Source organism: Fusarium subglutinans (assembly GCF_013396075.1).
Source record: "Fusarium subglutinans strain NRRL 66333 chromosome Unknown NRRL66333_c0000018, whole genome shotgun sequence".
Lineage (NCBI taxonomy): Eukaryota > Fungi > Ascomycota > Sordariomycetes > Hypocreales > Nectriaceae > Fusarium > Fusarium subglutinans.
In genome coordinates, this window is record NW_023502081.1 from 188,333 (window position 1) to 207,970 (window position 19,638).

Sequence of the window (19,638 nt, forward strand, 5' to 3'; positions counted from 1 at the left end):
CTCGGTGCCGGTGGCCGCTTTTCAGCAGACATGGTGTAAGTGCTTCGAAGTGGAGAGTATAAATATCTTGTTTGGGCTCGCGAGAGGGATCTGCAGACTTGGCAACGATGTTGGGCTCTTCTCTTACTCTGGCTTTGGCTGTTGCCGTGGGCGCTGTTTCAGTGCCACGGAACAGTCCTGTTGTTGAACTTAAGAATGGTTCATACTATGGGATTCATAATCATTTGTACAACCAGGACTTGTTCCTTGGTATGAGATATGCGCAGGCGCCGCTGAATGATCTGCGCTTTCGACACCCTCAGCCCTTGAACTCAACCTGGAACGGAGTGCGCAATGCGACCGAGTATCAGTCTAAGTGCTATCAGTACGGATATCCTTCCGGACCTCTTCCAGGTGGCACTGACGATTGTTTACATCTGAATGTCGTTCGACCGTCTGTAACTGCGAAGGAGAAGCTTCCTGTCCTTGTCTGGATCCATGGCGGCGGCCTCGTCGGAGGCTACAGCGGTGATCCCTCGTCGAACCTCAGCTACATCATCGACGAGTCTGTCAAACTAGGTTCGCCCATTATCGGCGTCTCAATCAACTACCGTCTCGGAGCATGGGGTTTCCTTTGGAGTTCCGCCGTCAAAGCCGCAGGCGTTGGAAATAATGGCTTCCGCGACCAGAGACTTGCTCTGCAATGGGTCCAAGAGAACATCGCCGCGTTTGGAGGTGATCCCACAAAGGTCACCATTTGGGGCCAGAGTGGAGGAGCACGAAGTATCGCGTCTCAATTGACTGCCTTTGGAGGTCGAGACGATGGACTGTTCAGAGCCGCTATTCTCGAGAGTGGTACTGGCTTCCCCACGGCCTTTGGAGAGGTGGAGGACAAAGACGCACCAACCTTTGAGAAGGGATACAAGACGCTCCTCAAGAGGACCAACTGTGATTCTGCCAAGGACTCTCTGCAGTGTCTGCGAAAGGTACCGTCACTGGAACTCGCTCAGATCGTTGGCAACGTCTCGTTCCCAGTTTGGCTCGATATTATCGACGGCGACTTCATTCGCGATAGTCGCTCAGAGCTCGTTCGACATACCAAGTTCGTTCCAGTGCCCATCATCAATGGAGTCGCATCAGACGACGGAGACTTTTTTGCCCAGCGTGGCATCAACACGACACAGGAGTGGGAAGCATATCTGCGAAAAGAGGGCGCAAGCAAAGCTACCATCGAAGCCATCTCGGCACTGTACCCTGATATTCCACGCGTCGGTCTGCCAGCTACTTTCCAAGGACGCCCATTAGATCCGTTGGCTTCATACGGATCGCAGTGGAAGCGTGCGATAGCCTTTGGCGGTGATAGAGCTATGCATGCACCCAAACGAGCTTGGAATAGGAAATGGGCAAATAGTAATGCCACTGCATACAGTTATCACTTCGACGTTGTATCAGGTGATCGCCCAGCAGTCCAAGGAGCTGGACACTCGGTTGATATCCCATTCGTGTTCCGCAATTATGAGAGATTGGCTCAGTTGAATGCAACGGAGCCGAGACCTGGGTCGTTCGACGAGGTGGCTGTTAAGATGTCAAGAATGTGGATTAGCTTTGCGAGCAAGATGAACCCCAACTTTGAAGGTATGGGGGACGTTCAATGGCCTGAGTATGAGTGGGATGGAGGGAAGAATATGGTGTTTCATATTGATGATTCGTCTGTGGTTCATGTTGAGAATGACACGTATCGAACTGAGCAGATGGAGTATTTGGATAAGAAGTTGTGGAAGGTTGAGCTTCAGTCAGGACTCGACTAAGGACGGGAAGCACGAGATAGCCCAAGCGACAAGAGTCCATTCATGCCGTTATTCCTACCTAGTATGAAGTTAGACAATATTGGCCGAGGCTCGGGTCAATGTCCTGTTGTCATCCTAAACCTGGCCTGTTTCATGAGAAGCTTGGATGATGAGTTAGATGTGATGTCAGTAGTCTAGACCTGCACCTCGTTGAACATACTGGCAAACAGAAATAACATGATGTAGGGTTATTCATCTCGAGGACAAAGAGTTCTTTTACTGTGGCATGATGTCCTCGTCGGGGTTTCCGGTCAGACAAAGAATGCTCATAAATTATTAGTACGACATGGGCCTCGACCACGCCCCGTGCCAACAACACATACACTGACAAATTCCATTACAATTGTTAGGGTCTATTGCCCATCCCGCCGATGATTGATGCAACGAAAGATGAATAATTTCCGGGAATTAGGTTTAACCTTGGACTAAGTTCTGTCCCCTGATGTAAGCTCTCAGCCACAAGTCCCAACTGCAAATAACACATCTAGCTCCCAACTTAGACATTATAACAGTTAACCTTGGACTATCAGCCTAAGAAATAGCACTATATTAGGCTTTTGTCATGGTGAGGCCTTGAATGATTACTGTGTCAAATCCGAGATGCACAAATCTGTGATCAGTTTATTAGCACGTAACTGAGTACTATTTGAGCTCAAAGGACGCATAAAGGATACATAAAGGATACATAAAGGATCTTTAAATGAAAAAATTACTCCTGATGCTGATTTAGTCTTTAAGCATAGCCAGCGCCTTTATTCATTACCAGTTGGCTTCTTTTCGGCGACCCCGCAACACAATGCGAATTTTCAGTACCAACACAATTGTTCGGCCTGTAGCGCCCTGCGAAGGATGCAACTGACTTTATATAGAAAACATATAAAAAGACGAAGGATCTTGCATGGATAAGTTTCTATCAAGCTCCTTCGCATCAACGCCTCGGCTGAATAACAACGAAACTCATACACAACAAGCAACGTGACTCCGCAAGTAACGACTCTTACAAAGACGCATCAGTCGGACACGTATCCCCAGTCCTGTTAATCTATACTATTTTCTGTACGACACTATCAAGGACAAGTTCCATTGATGATGTTCGGTGGGCTTTTGAGAGGTTGGATTCATTATCAAAGGCTTTGGCCGAAGCGAAACAAACCAGCCATGAGATGGGTGAGTCTGACTACTCCGTAGCGTATAGGGATAGGCTAGATGAACTGTACGAACGCAGTGGAGATGTATACGAGTTGCTGGGTGCGGGGGCCGACGATATCTCAGACTGGCGTAATCTGCCCGCGTATGTCGCACAAGGTTATTTGTTTTCTCTTCAAAAGGAGCTTAGAGACCTCTTGCCGGCTGACCACCCAAAGGCCAAATACTTCATCTGTGAGGCGGAAGTTCTTCGCTATATCGCCATGTGGGAGACTACTCTCTTACGCGGCTTTCTCAGATGGGCCGTGGTTGAGGCTCACAAGCCCTCGAGTGATGTCCGTTCTCTCCTGCAGATGCATTTTTCTGATGATGCAGAGAAGTATCTGAAACCCAAGCCCAAGGGTCATATGAAGGTGGTCCTTGTCCGTGTGACAGACTTGCCCAAGTTGGTGGATCATTGGGATCAGCGTGTCATTTCTGATCCAGGCGAGGAGGAAATGGTGGAAGTTTGCGGGTCCGAGAAGTCAAACTTTCGCAGGTATGTCGCTAAAGGACTCTTTGTTCTGGCGTGGAAGGTCCCGGGAGACTATGAGGATATGTGGATGGACGGCCAGGGATTTGCTATTCCGGACGTCCCTGAGTTGATCTAGTTTCGGTGCTGGACAAGCAAAGCTCACACAGAACGATGGGCATAGGATACGGAGTAGGACAGGGGTTGAAGGACCTAGATCGCCAGGACGACTAGGTTAAGCTTTTTATACTTTGGGTAGCAGAATCATCAAAAGACATGCAGGCCACGTTTATCATTCTATGTATAATCCTGGGTTCTTACCTCATGACAATTGCAGCGCAACACTGACGTCGCATAGGAGAACCTATTCTTTGCACATATGACCAGGCAGCTGATAAAACTCCATAACGTGTTCAATCAAGTTGAGGGAAACATATTCTCAGCTGACTTCTGATTATATCTGGCACTACCTCGTCGTAGCTTCGCCGTAACTCTTCACTTAAAGCATTGCTTACAATTAACGAATTAACGAGACGTCAGTCCGATGCCACGCGCACCGGAAAGTGGGGGTAGCCAAATAGTGGACCCTCCCGCTCAGCCTTAGCAACCTTATCACCGCTAAAGTTCAGACTACAACACAATAATTGAACATCGTCTCCTTTCATCGTGAAGCTGCCGATGAAAGGACTAGACACAAAGAGTATTTGTGCTGACAAATTGCAACTGAACAACTGCCGAACATCGTCACTGATCCCTCTGTTCTTGGCGCCAGGGCTGTGCTTACCATCCCTGTCGCCAACACCTGTCAAAAACTTGGCACAGTTTGAGGATGAGCCCAAAAACGCGCAGGGCCTTTCTGGTTTGGGAATTCGATGTAACGGTAAGGCTGGGGCTCATTTCCCCTTAATTCTCGCCTGCCTTTTCGTGGTTCCCTCACGTGCGGGCGTCAGGTCGTGAGTTGGGAATAGCTTCAGCCCCGACAGAGCCAGACTTTGGTATCATTTCTAGAATTAAACTCCTTCGAGTACATCAATCGAATCATTAGGTATTCCTGCCAGTCTCAAACGCCCCACTTCGACTTGTTCAATTGTCTAGCTCTGCGTATGCATACCAATCGTCCTTGAAACCCCAATTACTCCCCTATCATCAAATTAGCATCGTCTCTTCGTCAAACCGGACCAGAAAGCTTACCTGAGCCTTGGAATTGTTCTTCAACCAGCAGTTCGCGTTCAAACCGTCTAATTCGTCCTTCATGCGTTTCGAAAAAACGATGCTTGCGCATTTCACTCCGTTACCGGTTTCGGCGTCCTTATCGATCATGTTACCGCAAGCTTCCATGCAGTCTTCAATCGTGTAGGCATATATAGGCGCGTAGTCGGCAACAATACCTCCCCCCTCAGCCGGGGTGCCTTGTGCTGCATTGACACCGCACCACCACTTGAAGTCGTAGCCTTTGTTGGTCTTGTACCGTGTCTCGTCTTTCTTGGAATCGGGGCAATCTAACCCCAGCAGGCTGACCGTGTCAGCAGCTCTCGGTACATAGGGCGCTGTGTCATTGACTGATGTGCTGTTGTCGGGCGTCGGGCATGAAGTCGCGGTTGGTTCTGCTGTCGCGGCGGGAGCGGTACCAGATGCTGAGTCGGCTGAGCAATCATTACTTTTGGCATGTCAACAAGCATGATTGAGCACATTCGAGTTTTAAACTTACGATTTATTTGCCAAAGCAGCTCCCAATCCTCCACCTACACCTGCGCCGACAACGATAGCCGTACATAGAGCGACTAGCGCAGCGAAAGTCCAAACTCCAAGCCCGAAAGGAATCCTCACTCCATCCGATGACGCCTGCTGAGGATGATGATAACCGGGAGGGATGTAGTAATTGCCGTTATCGTAACCGGGAACAACTTCTGGAGCTTTGGCGGCTTGTTCAGCGTCCGTGTTGACCTGGAGGCCTTCACTGTCCGGAAGATGCTGCTGTTGACTCATTGCGCAACTCGAGACGATCAAAAATCGCTAACCAAGCAAGAAATAAAAAGGAAGAACCAAGAGACAGGGAAAGGGAGCAGATCACTCAGACAGGATTAAATGGGGGCGCAACTTGGAGCCTTTATAACGACGATCCTCTTCGCTAAGCCTGGTTTCAAAATGGTATTACAGGCTACGATCTGTAAGCTGACCGCATCCAATCCGCAAATCATGGTTCATTTTGGCCCCCATGTTCTCGCTGTCGTAGCATGGCTAATAATATCCCTGCGACGTGAGTGGGTTAAAATCCCGTTGGAGTTTGGACTGTGAATTTGGAGTAAAGCTTAGGATCTGGGCAGGGGTGACAAGCTTTTTTAATCCGTGAATCGGATGGCGTCTTGGACATCAGGTTTGGCGAGATGATAGGGATGTCGTGGGCAAAATACGCGGTACAGCCCTCAGGGATATCAAATGTAAAATCGGTACTTCTGACTAAGGATTTCAGTAGCTAATCTGCTATATTTTTCTTGCTGATTACTCTAGTATTATCTCTATAGATACGTTAAGCCTATGTGATCTTATTGATATATTTAATTCCATTGTAGCAAGAAATACCTAGAAAATCGCGGAAATGCACATTTGATATCCCTGCGGACTGTACTTGAGTTTTCAGCCCTGTGTTGGGGCATTTAGTGGCTCTAGCTTGTCTGACTGAGGGGCCCCAATCCTACCTAGGTACCTAGGTGACAAAAAGCCTTAGGTAAGTTTAGCTAAATGTAATAAAATTTAGTATAGATTTAGAGGATCTTAGGTTTAGTATTTTTAGTACCCTAGTCTAATATCAGAAGTCTTCTAGTACCCTGGGGATGGTATAAGTTTTATCTGGGCGTCGGGCGTTAAGGGCAGTAATTTCGTAAAGTCGTAAGTAAATAGCTGTGGATGATCTTAGTCTAATGCGTAAATATGCACTGCTGAGAAGGAATGTAATTTCAGTACATAATTGATTGGCCAAACTCACACCCACCCTGGACAAAAGCACGACAAGTTGCTTTAGAGGGTGCGGGTTTTTTCCTTTCTACACTAGACTCAAGTGATCATGCTATAGCTATGGCTCAATCTTCAAAAGCGGTCATCATCTTCTCGCGTCAAGTAGTTTGGCTCATCGAACTGAAAGAATAGAACATGACCTGTAACTGTTCCAATAACCACCGTCGATCCAGAAACCTCCATACTTTCATTCCAAGGTCGGTATGCAGGTCGTAGCCAGAAAACCTTCTTGTTGTTCCACAATAACCAAGATCCATCGCAACTGATCCCAAATCCGGTTAAATTGTTATTTAGGGATAATTCGTCAGGATAATTATCTGCCGAAGGTCCATGGATTGCAATTGTGCCAAAATTCGTGTGAATTTGTTGAGTGTTCGTGTCGAAACTGAGTCGCCGGGGAAAGGAGCCAAAATCTATTGGCAGCTGGCGAATGATTTGACCATTTGAGGAGTTTCTCAAAGTCAAGAATCTGGCTTGACACTCAAGCAGAGTTGAGTCGTTCTCGACAAGAGAAACATGATGTTCGTCCCCTTCGAGTCTGAACTTATAAAGTAATTCTCCTGTGCCAGTCAATATCGCATGTGCCTGACCATCAGATGTTTGTAAGACCAGAAACCTTGCGTCAGAAGAAACGACCAATACTCTCTGGGTTCTGGTTGGTGATCTGATACTAACGATGTGATCGGCCTGAGCTATGTTGAACTTCGACAGAAGCCATTTACCTCTCTCATGTTCACTCTGAAGATATGTATCGGATGAAAGAACAAGAACAGACTGAGAGTCGAGAGAAAACTTTACATCGTAGACAGCCCCTGTAAAATCTAGATCTCGAGTAGCAAAAGGGTTATTAACATCGATAATTCTGACCCGCCTACCCAGGACTGAGACGATAAAACGATTGTCGGGAGCAATGGACACTGCAGAACCGTCGTAGAAACCAGTAGCGAGATAATTAGAATCAAGCGAGGTTAGAGAATTGACAATATGCTTACCCCGAATCAAATCCCAAACTACGAGATGGCCGACCAAGTATGGCACATCATCGCGTTCATTGTGACCAAAAGATCTGGGTCTCCACGCAAACAGATGCTTGCTATCCTCTGAGAATTGAAGGAGCTCTGGGTGAGTACGCATGAGGGTAATTTGACCCAGAGATCCATGTTGAAATTGATGAATGTGCTCATTGGTACCCATATTCCAGATTCTGACAATTCCAGAGTCAAAAGAAGTGGCAGCAAGAGTGCGATCAGAAGATAAAACCACTGACTCAATCGATCTCGGTTGGTCTCTTAAACTTCGGTCCGTTTCAATGGCATCATTCGCCCAAACGCTTATTGTTTGTGTCTCTGCAGTTGAGCATATGAGTTTGAAGTCCGGAGAAACAGACATACTCCATGGCGAGAGACCCAACTCATAACCATGCAACGCTGTTAAGCATTCTCCGGTTTCAACTCTCCAGGTTCTGACACATGCGTCACCGTACATGCACGCAAAAATGGTGTGATCAGGGGAAAATTGGGTAGGCACAAAAGCGATCCCCTGGATGCCGGGAGTACAGATGACTACCCCAGACTCGAGCCACCTGATTTGGAGTTTCATATTTTTACTCCACGTCGTTAGAAATCCTCGACCTTTATTCTCTGCAGAAAAGTCGCTGGCCACCATAATTGAAGCATCCTCAGTCACCGCGACTGAGGTTGTGTTGGCTTCAATCGATCTGGATTGTAAAACTGTGCGAACAAACGGGTTCATCTCCTGATATCGGATGCATTCGAAAGTCTTGGTTTCCTACACCGCGTACTTGCCGGTAACACCTGATATGATCGTGAGAAAGGAAGAGTCGGGGGAAAATTCTATTCGGTACGGTGATGTGAAGTGTTTGCTTCGCATTCCAGAACGACAAAACCCCGCCGGGCTGGTTATTTTGTCGTAACGAGCTAGGCAAGTTTCTCGGGGGAGTCCAGTCGTGTCCAAATGTAAAACGACCGCGGAGCCTGGATGCTTCACCAACGCCACAAGTCTAGAGTCCGGGGAGAATTGGAAAGGCTGCATATATGCATCGCCCTGTAAGGGAATTGGTCCAATATACCTGCTGGTATCCACGCACCAAAGATTCAAGTAAGCACTAGGATGGGCTTCTTCTTCATCGCAGCTGGCGTTGGAATTCTCTTCCTCGCTGCAGATATCGGATTCATCCCCTTGGCTGTCGGTATCAGATCCTTTATGATCGGACTCCCAAAAAACTCTCCCCCAACCGGTTTGGTCCTTCCTGGAAGTAGCCGCTAGCCACAATCCGTCATATGAAAGCTTGGATGGACCCTTATAAGTCCGGTTATCATCTGTGATGACACGAATGCAGTCGCCAGTGTCTAGGTCCCAGATACGAGTTTCCTGGCCATCACTAGAGCGAGAAACCAAGCGTGAGTTATCTAGTGCGAAGTGTAAATCGCTGCTGACCGGCCTCTCATGGCCTTCTAGTATGTACTGAGCTTGTTGTGAGATCTGGACCGGCTCAGGAACATGCCGCATCCATGAGGGAGATCTTCTCGGCAACATTTGGCCCAGTCGGGTACCAGCCGGGATAGAAAACATCAGAGAGGAGTAAAGTTGAAGGGGGTAGTGATCGATAATTGTCGAGTTCATTTGGAGAAAACTGTGTATCTCGCGCAAAAGCTGGCCATTCGCCTTGTTTCGTTCGCTCTGTACACTATTAGTTATATTTTTGAGACATGTCTCAGCTATGCACACCTTGAAGATGGTCTGCAATTGCCGGATGGCATGAAAGCTTTCCCTAAAACTCTTAACGAGGCTCAGGACCTCCAACCAGTGGAACAGATGCTTCTGCAGGAACGTGAACACTTCCTCAAGGTTGAGCAAAGGGCTCTCGATCTTCTGATAGTGATAGACCCAATGGCGGCAAGCATATTGCAATTCATCGGGAACGCAAAAGGCGACTTGTGCGGATGTAATTTCACTGCATTCTGTTCCTGGCCATACCAAATTGCAGATATCTTCCTTCAAACTGGCATCCATGACTCGTAGGGAGTTCCGGAAAAGTCCAAGATGGACACGCTGCTCGTCCACCTGGAACTCATCCTTTTCCTTTTCAGGGGGCGCGTTGAGAGAACCTTTCTGTTCCCAGACGCCGTCTGCTTTTGCCTTTCCGTAGTCGTATTGAACCACTCCTCCAGTCGTTCCGACAGGTTCGCTGACCACAACATCACCGAGTCGGATATCCTGCTCTTTATCAGGCTTTGCGATGCCTCCTCCTATTCCAACCAATAGTCCGAATCGGATGTGGGGTAGTGAAGAGATCAATTCTAACGCAGTAGTTGCAGCTGATATCGTACCGTCGACTCCTGCTTCGAGTGAGGCAATGACGACATTATGTTTCCCACTTCGTCCCCAGGTGTACGAGTTCTTGTCGATTTTATGCTGAATGAACCCGTCAGGCTCATCATGTATCTCATCAAGTAAGGCAGTTGCTGCTGCTCGTTCAATTGGAAGAGCAGCTATCCATGCGATAGTGTAAAGCTCACAGCTCTCGAGCGAAATTTCCATGTCTGGAGACTGGACGACGCGGCACGATTAGAGTACGGTCTTGCGATGGTGTCGGTTTGTTGTAGGGATGTAAGGGCTAGGGACGGTACCACCTATTGAGACGCCATTAGTTTCTGCGACAGACCCATATACGTATCTTTGCAAGACACCCACCAAAGGCAATGGTCATCCAGGGTGTCTAGAATGTGTCTAACCAGTGCGAGATGGCTATTTAGACAGTGGGATATGACTTACTAAAGGTTTTCTGTGTATATTAAACCTGCCGGAGCTGCCTGATGATGGATAAGTTAATTCGCAATGACTAGAGATGAGTTTAGAGGGCTGATCAAAACACGAGAGCTTAGGAGTAAGCAGACAGTGGACATTTAGGAAAGCTGAAAGATTCTGCCAGCCACAAAATTGCAAATTTACTGTTGGTTGGGTAACTGCAATTCACGTTACAGGTCTCATGCAAGTTTGCTTTGGATCGGGTCGTATAAGCAGGGAAGCAGAACACGTTGACCAATAGAGCCGGCGACTCAGATGAGAGCCTGCTCTGCCGCCCACGTCATCCGTGCACAGGTGTGGGAGGGAAATCCAGCCAGACCTCACTGTAGGCCAGCTTCAATGGATTCAACTCTCTCCAGCTTTCCTCCGGACCCTCGCAAAGTTGGGCTAAATATCTTCCGATGAAGCATGGCTCCTATTGTCCACAGTGTTCCTCCTCCCTCTATCGCTTGCTGCGAGCTATTGAGCTTCTTTCATCTCTGTCTCTCCGTGCGTAGCTTTCGTTTGCACTGAGATTCACCTCTGACGGGAGAGTAAATGAGCCAGCCTGATTTCAAACACACTGTAGCCCCTGGCCGACCCCGCCGTCCAAGTTCGGTTCGCCGCAGTCACGTCCCAGCCTGACGCGTCTCTGGAGCTGCCCCTCCGTGGTGATGAGACAACTGAGGGTCTGGATTGTTATTCTGTCTCATACAGACGGGAAGAGAGTGGTCTCATCGAGGGGAGCGACATCCAAGGCCTGCCAATGAAGATACGTTGTCTGCAGTTGAAACTGGTGGCTGAGTACGGAGAACTGAAATGTGCCAGGAAAACTGTCGCTACGCTTTGACCCCAATCAGAGATTGTTGTCCGTCGTTGCCTGGAAATATTAGTTTCATCCACATTGATTCCATTCACATGAGTCCAGATGGCAAAGACGCGAAGACCTGGCACACCGCCATGATAGGCTATGTACATCTCTAAGCGGCAAAGCTGTTAGCCTGTCTTGCCCTCCTAAAGGCAGGCGGTTTGCAGTCTCTCAGATACCCGTCGGAGAGAGCAAACGGGTAGTCTCATTGTGCTGGGTTCGGACTTACCGTGACCGGGAGTGATTACTGGTGTCAGACTCTGACACTGTCTATGATGTCATTCAATTGCAAAAGATCCAAGCATATTTGGTTCTTCAGAGCTTGTCAGGGGGGATATAATTACACTTAGGATCTCTATCCTAAGTAATTAAAAACTTTAGATAAGCTTGGATAAACTTAGTATAATTTAGCATAGATTTACAGAGTCTTAGACTAAGTTATTTTAGTGCCTTGATTGAAAGTAACATCACAAGTCTCCTTGTACCCCGGGGCTCGTTAAGGTAATCTAAAGCATTACTTTCCCCCTTGTCTCTTCCGCCGCGTCGTATCTTATGCTGATGGAGGATATGAGGGTGGTTTCAGGTCACCTAAGAAGTAGCCGCTAACTAGAAGTCGTTGCGTCAATTGAAAATGACAATAGTTTCTCAAAATCCGTGATGGATCTGCGAGACTGTCCCTACCGTATCAATTCCCCGGGATTGGAAGGACAATGCTTCAGCATACCACCTCGCTTATCTTCGTCGTCGGTTCACGTGCAGCACCGCTGCGATCGCGAATTTCCATCTTACATTGCAAGAGCATCTATACAGGACGAATGGGATATCCTGCCCTTTGTTCGAAACCGAGCTCATTTCCATTTCTGGTGTTTATCGCCAAGACCTCGGAATCAACCACGAGCCAAGCGGAAGCAGATAGAGGAGATCCGTACAGGTCTTAGTTATTCCGGGTCTTGCTGTTTCTCTCTCACAACACCAAGACCCACTCTAGGAATTAATCCTGCATAGGTAAGGTACCCTTCTGAATGCCCTCTCATATACCCAATGCAGTGATTTAGCATTAGACTTATAGCTAAGAGCTTAAATCAGTAAATAGAACTTAATACTTTAATTAGTTTATAAATTAATAAAACTAGTCTTAATTAGGTTATAGTTATGCAGTCTTGAGCTTAAATAGAATATTGTTTATCATTCCGTCACGCCGAGAAACTCCAGCTTCCTAAACTCAGTATTATAGACATATAAATAGCTATCTGTATCCAGCCCAGCACCATCTCAATTCTCAGCGAACGTATTTCTCTCACCCTCAATCTTAGAGATCAACACCGCCACCCGACTATCAAAACCCCGACAGACAGAAAGCCCAGAATGTCGCAGTGGCCATCTCGATCTCATAAGAAAAGAGGTCCTCTGCTACAGGATGATATTCTGATCGAGGCTCGCGGTCAGATGGAAGCAAATCATCGCGCAGGAATCTATGAGCGCTCAGTATTTCGGCCGTTCACACCATGTCCTTATCCTCCCAATACTTGCCCTGGCTGTAATTTCAAGGATATAGAGGACCTGAGCGTTTACCAGGCCGAGGATTGCTGTAACAAGAGCGTACCGATATACATCTTTCCGCGTCAGACGCCCATCTTTCCAGGTCAGACGCGAATGCATTTCTTTCTTTGCAAAGTCTTACAGAACTGGCTCTATCACAAATGGTATCGGCTATACCAAAGCGATATCGAGTATGGACAATTTGTGGCAAAGTTCTTTATCCCTTGCTCCCCCCCTCTTGATGGATCAACAACCTCACTGGTGAGCCTGATCAACGATCTCAATGCTAGAATTTGCAGCAAGGTGGCATCTATCCAAGACCATGTCCAGGCCTGTCCTGTCGAACCGAGACACTGTTACGAACAAACATTTAGGGATCAGCGGTTCTACATCTTGCAGCCACTCTTCAGAGCGATGACTATTATTCTCTTAGCAGAGGAATACGATGTTCGAATGGTCGATATTGGAAAAATGCCTGCCCTTCTTACCATTACAGGCGAAGAATGCGGATTGAGTCAGCCACTATCTTTTGATTCTATCAAGAATGCAATAGACAAGGTTATTTCCGAAACAACGGTCCGAGTACGTCTGAGCGTTGCGATCGAATTCGTTCAGGCTCAGCAAGAGCGAGAAGTCACACTCTTTGGCCCGCAGCCCGACCCTGTCGAGTCAACGAAAGACATGGAAAGCGCTCCATGTAGCATGATTCCGTACATAAGAGAATTCGCAAAGCAGCTGGGATGGGCTGGGGAACCTCTCCAGGGCCCAAGTTCGACGTGGGTTGATCCTGGGATTCACACAGAATGGCTCGGAGACGGTGCAAAGGCAGATGAGTGGTATAGGGGGATGGAGAGTGATGGCAGATGGAATATTCTTCTTGAGAATTCTGGGCTAAAACATAACTTCCGCCGACTTCAACGTCGAAATAGCATATCTTAGTCGGTTTCTGTTACGCTTCGACTAGATAGTGGATTCATTGAATTCAAACTAAAGAATCAAACATAACCTGTCACTGTTTCAATAATCATCGTTGATCAGAAGCTTAATATAACCAACAGGCTCTAAATTCCGGCAATAGCCAGAAAACCTGACTTCTATAGTAGCCAAGACCTATTATAACTAATCCCGTATCCCGGTAAATGTTTATCTAAACAAATTTTGTAAGCTTTGTCTTTAAAAGCTTTATAAAGTGCCAGTATGCTAAGATTAGCATTGTGTTAAGATAACTTTGTTATGACTGATCTTTCGCCACCTTGTGACTCAATATTCCCCAACTTTGATTGATAGGAGCCTGAATGAACCCGCCAGGCTCATCATGTATCTCGCAGAGTAATTCAGTTGCTGTTGCTCGTCCAATAGGCAGATCAGCGATCCATGCGATAGTAGCTAAGGGCTTCCAAGTTGAGGTGCCACGTCTAGGGAACGATCAGACTACGAACAAGCAAGGCGTTGAGATACTCTCAGCTAGATAGATGAAGGAGATGCGGGGTATTTCTACGTTGGTAAAAACCCATGCGTGCTATTGATAAGCCGCGCGCATTTTCAGCTGACCCGAACCTGCAGCCAGGAAAGGTGGTGGCCACTCAGCACCCCGAAATTGGCACGCAGGCTGCTTCTCTGAAGCGGCGAGGGCAAAACAGATGCTCACACTTTACTGGTTGTTCTGGATAGTATTCTTTGGATAGCCGCCGTACAACGGAACTGATCCATCACATTGACCGAAGATGAGCTCCTAGTGTTGGTTGAAATGGGGTCTTGGCAGTAGGCAGACATGAAGATTTGATGCAGACGGAAGAATATGTCAGCCACGCGAATTGTAACTTTTTTACTCGCCTTGGGGAGTAACACAAGCTTCTGACATTAGCCAAGGTGCCCTTATAACCTACCTAGAGGCCTTCTGGGATACATAAGCCTTTTTAGACCGACAAATATGCCTTGGTCAGTCACAGTATAGGCGCAGCACACGTTAACCAATCGAGACAGTCGTTCTAGGTATGGCTTCGACCTATCACCCAAGTGATATTTGCATAGCCCCTGGGAGGAAATTCCAACCAGATTTCGCTATAGGCTAATTTAGATTATCGTTCTCCTCGGCCTTTCTCCATGAGGGTGTTCCTTTCTACAAACTAACCTCCCTCCTTTGCTCGCTGCTTTTCTCTGCTCACTCGCTTTCTGTAACCTCTTAAGTCATTTTCCGCTATCATATCTCTCCTCTTTTCTTCTTAAACCATCCCCTCTGACATGAGAGAAAATGTACAAGCCCGATTTTAAACACCAGCCCTTGGCTGACCCCGCTGGACAGATTCGGCTGATTGAGGTCACCTCCAAGTCAAATAAGCCTCTGGAATTGTCCATCAGCACTTACCTAACAACAGAAAGCCCCAGTTATCATGCTATCTCATACACATGGGGAGATAGCGGTCTCGCCGAAGAGATCATAATCAACGGGCAGAATATGGTGGTGACAGAGAACTGTCGCCACGCTTTGATACAGGTCGGGAATTGTTATCAGTCGCTACCTGGGAAGCCAATCTTCATTTGGATTGATTCCATCTGTATAAATCAAGATGACAACGCCGAAAAGTCACATCAAGTTGCCATGATGGGCGATATATTCTCCAAAGCATCTAAGGTATTGGCTTGTGTCGGGCCTCATCAAGATAACAGCCAAATGCTTCGGGAATCCATGAACAGCATCATGAAGCTCAGTCCAGGCCTGTACCACCGCTGGACGGAAACGGATTTATCAAGCCGCGGAACTTGGAATATTTATTTTCTACAGCAAGATTTTGAGGAGCTCGAAGAACAGTTCCTCTTGCATTCGCTACTTTCAGGCCGCGAGTTTTATTCTCAGTTCAGGCTTGTCTTCTCTGCCTTTGCCAATCGAAGATACTGGAGACGGCTTTGGATCATCCAAGAAGTCGTGGCATCAACCAGAAGCCATGGTCAGTTGGAGATACTTTGCGGCTCCGATAGTTTTTCAAGATCCGAGATCGATTTGTGCGACTTTATATATCGCGCAACCTACCGTCAATCGAATATAATTCCGCAGGATCCAGTCTCTAGTAAGGAACTAGGTTTATATTGCTGTCGATTTGCCTTGGGTTCACATGTATCAGCACCTATCCCCGCCCACATGCTACTCGAAAGATCATTGCCTTTCCGATGCGCAAGACTAGAGGATAAAATCTTTGGAGTATTGCCAATGATCCAGTGGCCAAAAGGTACTCCGCCTGTTCAGCCTTTTTACGAGCCCTCTCCTATTTTAGACCCAGCGCAGTTATTCACAAGCATCGTAAAATCGCCGAGGACGGATATTTGGGACGTTCTTAATGCACTCGAGCTTTCACACGATCATGAGCTCTTGAGGCCCCTGGTGGAAGCTAGAATGGAGAGCCCGCCTCAGCCCCTTGGCCGCGGCAAGTACCCGTCGATGTCGTTTAGATTCAAGCCTACCTTCATGAGAATATCTCAAGACTCTCGCGGCCAGCTTTCTGCGGGCCTGATTCGTAATTCTCATCGAGCACCAACAGATTCGACACAGATGGAAGCCGAACTCAACGGAGCTCCTAAAGGGTCGGTGCAGCTATTTGCTGGTTCCGGAGTTTGTGCGATACTCTGCGCTGACGCTCATGAAGGCGACGTGATAATCAAGGTGCCAGTTATTGGTGAACTACTGGTGTTGAGGCGCAGTGCGGAAAAAAACGAATATAACATTATCGGCCAAGGCCTGCTGCTTTCTAATCACGAGCTTCCATCTTGCCCTTCAATGGTATCGGTAAAGGACATGTTTAAGGAGAGTGAAGATTATGGGGAAAAGAATTTCGCATCCTACTGTGTGATCGAAGCTGAGCCTATTGAGTTCATAGTGTTGGCGCGGCAGGACCGCGGAATTGAGGGGGCACGCATTGAAAGGAAGAAGTTGGAGAGGTTGGCCACTAAGATATATGGTACAGTCAGGCTGATTGATTAGCTCTATTCATGATAGTTTACGATCGAATCCAGAAACACAAAATCGTCCGTCGTCAGGCTAAGCACCATAAACGTCCAGAAACATCTTGTGAGACGCGTCATAAGCATACTTCAGTGCATGTCTCTTTGTTTCACCGCATTCACATCCATCGTGTTTGATCCTGCGCCTCCATCCTTCAATTCCAATTCTTGATCCTTCACTTGGCGAGCCTCGTCATGACGCATCATGTAGCCTAGAGCCAACGTCGATCTTCGCAAGCTGAGAACTAAAGCTGGGCGCCAAGGCGTTGGCCCCCAAGGCAGATCTCATTTTCTCAGCCAACGCTTGAGTCCACTTTCCATTTCAGGCGAAATATACCGCTAGAGAGGCTCAGCTGTTGAGCCATGAATTAACGCGTCTTGGAAATAGGGATTTGGTTGGGTGGTGGAGTCTGGGCTGTTCCGTCTCTACGTACGACTAATCCTTGGCTTTTGCCGAGAAACATAGCCTTGGATCAACAAACAAGGCAGTGCTGCGATGACGGACAAGCACGCTGAAAGTCCTAAATATTTATGCTTAAATAGAGTGAAAAATATCCCGAATTTTAGAATGTTCCATATCGCATTCTCGTATCAATTTGGTCATCATGAAGTTTCAAACTGTTTTTCTGAGCCATCTTCTTCTCCAGGTAGCACAAGCCTCATCTATACCAAAGGATGTTTTCGCTTCTTTAAAACCCAGAGATGACCTCAAGAACTCAAACCGCTCCAAGATCGACTGGTCAGAATGTGACTTGGACTTTGGAGACAATTCAACAAACAGACGACAAAGAAATTATGACTGCGCCAGACTCTCCGTTCCTCTGGACTATACTTCTGCAAGCAACGGCGAAACCATCAAACTTGACCTGATCAAAGCCAAAGCCACCAAAGAGCCCTATCTAGGCACCGTTCTGTACAACCCCGGCGGTCCCGGTGGTTCAGGCGTCGAGGCCATCGTCTGGTCGGGAAAGGAACTTGCCGAGTAAGTTGCCTTGGTGGAATTGCATTTTCAATGCTGACATGCATCACAGAGTTCTTGGCGGACAATATGATGTCATTGGATTCGACCCCCGGTAAGCTCAGCCTCTTCCTATTCTTGGTGTTATGTAACACTAACAATTACCCAGAGGAACTGGTCGTACAATTCCTTTCATCTGCAATGGAACGGGCCCTGGTACGAGCACAAATCTCACAAGTGCCAAGGGTCTTCGTCGTAGAGAGTTTAACACGATTCCACAAGCTGAGACCTGGGATATTGTCAGGAATCAGACTTGGGAACTTGCTGGTACTTTAGCGGAGAATTGCTATGAGAGCCGACAAGATACCGGGCGTTTTGTTGGCACGCCTTTTGTCGCGAGGGACATGATCTCCATTGTTGATGCGTTGGGTCAAGGACCTATGCTTAACTACTGGGGTGTCTCTTATGGCACTATCCTAGGCCAAGTTACTGCTTCCATGTTCCCTGAGCGTATTGGCCGCATGTTGATCGATGCCAACTTGAAAGCCGATGACTATGCGGCTACAACGTGGATCAACAGCATGAGAGATGCTGAGCGATCACTTTCCAATCTTCTGGACGAGTGTGTTGAATCCGGAAAGGAACTCTGCTCTCTCGCAGACTATCACGGAAACAGTACAACAGGCGAGAGCCTCCTCACAGAGTTTAGAGAGATGCTTGAGGGCTATCTCAACGGAACTCTCCCCGGCGGCGACATCGATGAGGAAGATCTTCCCAGCGATGATATAAACCTGCTTGTTATCACTTTCAAAAATCTCATCTTTGGAGAACTCTACAGTCCCGTAAATTACCCCAGCATCATCAACCGCATCCAAGGCCTTTTCAACAATAACGTCACAGCGATGTTCCAGATGCGAAATGAAAGCCCGCTGGAAAGCGAGTGGAACATTGCTGCTGAGTTCGTCACCAACGGTATTGCATGCAGCGACTCTTCGTTCCGGGTTGAAGATCAGGATGATTTGTTTTCTATTTTCCAGGCTCATCGAGCTGAGGGATCCTTCTCTGACCTGGGAACAGTTGCGAGACTGTTCTGTGCGCAGTGGAAGTTCTCTGCGATAGAGCAAATTGATATCAATAAGCTGAGGAATGTCAAGACGAGTAACCCACTTCTCATTGTCAATGGACGGTATGACCCCGTCACGCCATTGAGCAGTGCTTGGGGCGTGTCCGCTCAGTTCCGAGGAAGTCGAGTCGTGGTTCACGAAGGTGTCGGTGTAAGTATCCCCTGTATACTAGAAAGTGGAATCCTTGCTAACTGACATGATAGCACGGACTAATGGCGCATCCATCGAACTGTACGCAAGAGATTGTTAAGAATTATTTTGTTGATGGAGAGATGCCCAAGCTCAACACTACCTGCCAGCCTAATGAGCCTGTGTTTGAGTATGCAGCACTATAAGGAAAGGCTCCAGGAATAGACAGATGATAGAGAGACAGACAGTGAGCGACTGAGATTCGTTGTCACTGTAGCCCTGTAGTTTGATTAGACGCAGAACTTCATGGTATATAATTACCTTTAACTCTAGACTTAATTTAACTCGGTTGTATTCTTGTATCCTAAATCTCATATGTCCGTCTTGAATACTTTTCTCTGATACTTAATTCTGGTGATTCGCCGATAATTCTCCTAGGCGCTCTGTTTTAGATTCTCGGAAGCTGTCCCCGAAAGCTTCGGAAGGGGACCGGTTACTTTCTTTAGGGGAGAAACGTCAACTATCGTTAATAATCTTAGTAGCGAAACTTCACTGTTCGTTGAACAGTCTAATCTAAAACAGTCCTAAGCTTTATTTGAAGCTTCCTAATTTGATGATGAATTTATGCGGTGTTATATGTTGGGTCAGGACAGCGGACTCGGCCCAGCGATGATGGTGTAAGCAAAGATGACATGACTCGGGTAAACGTCCGGAGGATTCAGCAT

The 19,638-nt window shown here is 47.3% G+C and overlaps 7 protein-coding genes across 7 annotated transcripts; 5 read left to right on the forward strand and 2 right to left on the reverse strand.

The window, feature by feature from the left end:
- Positions 1 to 107: 107 nt before the first annotated feature.
- On the forward strand, positions 108 to 1,787 carry FSUBG_2071 (triacylglycerol lipase II precursor; the record flags this gene model as incomplete). The annotated part of the gene is made up of 1 exon (XM_036679806.1): positions 108 to 1,787. The coding sequence occupies one exon, from the start codon at positions 108 to 110 to the stop codon at positions 1,785 to 1,787; it is 1,680 nt and encodes a 559-aa protein (XP_036542347.1).
- A 1,202-nt stretch (positions 1,788 to 2,989) lies between these two features.
- On the forward strand, positions 2,990 to 3,622 carry FSUBG_2072 (uncharacterized protein; the record flags this gene model as incomplete). The annotated part of the gene is made up of 1 exon (XM_036679807.1): positions 2,990 to 3,622. The coding sequence occupies one exon, from the start codon at positions 2,990 to 2,992 to the stop codon at positions 3,620 to 3,622; it is 633 nt and encodes a 210-aa protein (XP_036542348.1).
- A 944-nt stretch (positions 3,623 to 4,566) lies between these two features.
- FSUBG_2073 (uncharacterized protein) lies at positions 4,567 to 5,469 on the reverse strand (the record flags this gene model as incomplete). The annotated part of the gene is made up of 3 exons (XM_036679808.1): positions 4,567 to 4,623; positions 4,675 to 5,140; positions 5,192 to 5,469. The coding sequence occupies 3 exons, from the start codon at positions 5,467 to 5,469 to the stop codon at positions 4,567 to 4,569; spliced, it is 801 nt and encodes a 266-aa protein (XP_036542349.1).
- A 1,098-nt stretch (positions 5,470 to 6,567) lies between these two features.
- On the reverse strand, positions 6,568 to 10,056 carry FSUBG_2074 (vegetative incompatibility het-E-1; the record flags this gene model as incomplete). Its single annotated transcript, XM_036679809.1, has 5 exons — positions 6,568 to 7,316; positions 7,371 to 7,412; positions 7,488 to 8,077; positions 8,603 to 9,195; positions 9,244 to 10,056. The coding sequence occupies 5 exons, from the start codon at positions 10,054 to 10,056 to the stop codon at positions 6,568 to 6,570; spliced, it is 2,787 nt and encodes a 928-aa protein (XP_036542350.1).
- Positions 10,057 to 12,535: 2,479 nt separating this feature from the next.
- On the forward strand, positions 12,536 to 13,648 carry FSUBG_2075 (uncharacterized protein; the record flags this gene model as incomplete). The annotated part of the gene is made up of 1 exon (XM_036679810.1): positions 12,536 to 13,648. The coding sequence occupies one exon, from the start codon at positions 12,536 to 12,538 to the stop codon at positions 13,646 to 13,648; it is 1,113 nt and encodes a 370-aa protein (XP_036542351.1).
- A 1,312-nt stretch (positions 13,649 to 14,960) lies between these two features.
- FSUBG_2076 (heterokaryon incompatibility 6 OR allele) lies at positions 14,961 to 16,682 on the forward strand (the record flags this gene model as incomplete). Its single annotated transcript, XM_036679811.1, has 1 exon — positions 14,961 to 16,682. One exon carries the CDS (start codon positions 14,961 to 14,963, stop codon positions 16,680 to 16,682), a length of 1,722 nt encoding a protein of 573 aa, XP_036542352.1.
- A 625-nt stretch (positions 16,683 to 17,307) lies between these two features.
- FSUBG_2077 (hydrolase or acyltransferase (alpha beta hydrolase superfamily)) lies at positions 17,308 to 19,119 on the forward strand (the record flags this gene model as incomplete). Its single annotated transcript, XM_036679812.1, has 4 exons — positions 17,308 to 17,684; positions 17,734 to 17,775; positions 17,830 to 18,934; positions 18,988 to 19,119. The coding sequence occupies 4 exons, from the start codon at positions 17,308 to 17,310 to the stop codon at positions 19,117 to 19,119; spliced, it is 1,656 nt and encodes a 551-aa protein (XP_036542353.1).
- Positions 19,120 to 19,638: the final 519 nt, after the last annotated feature.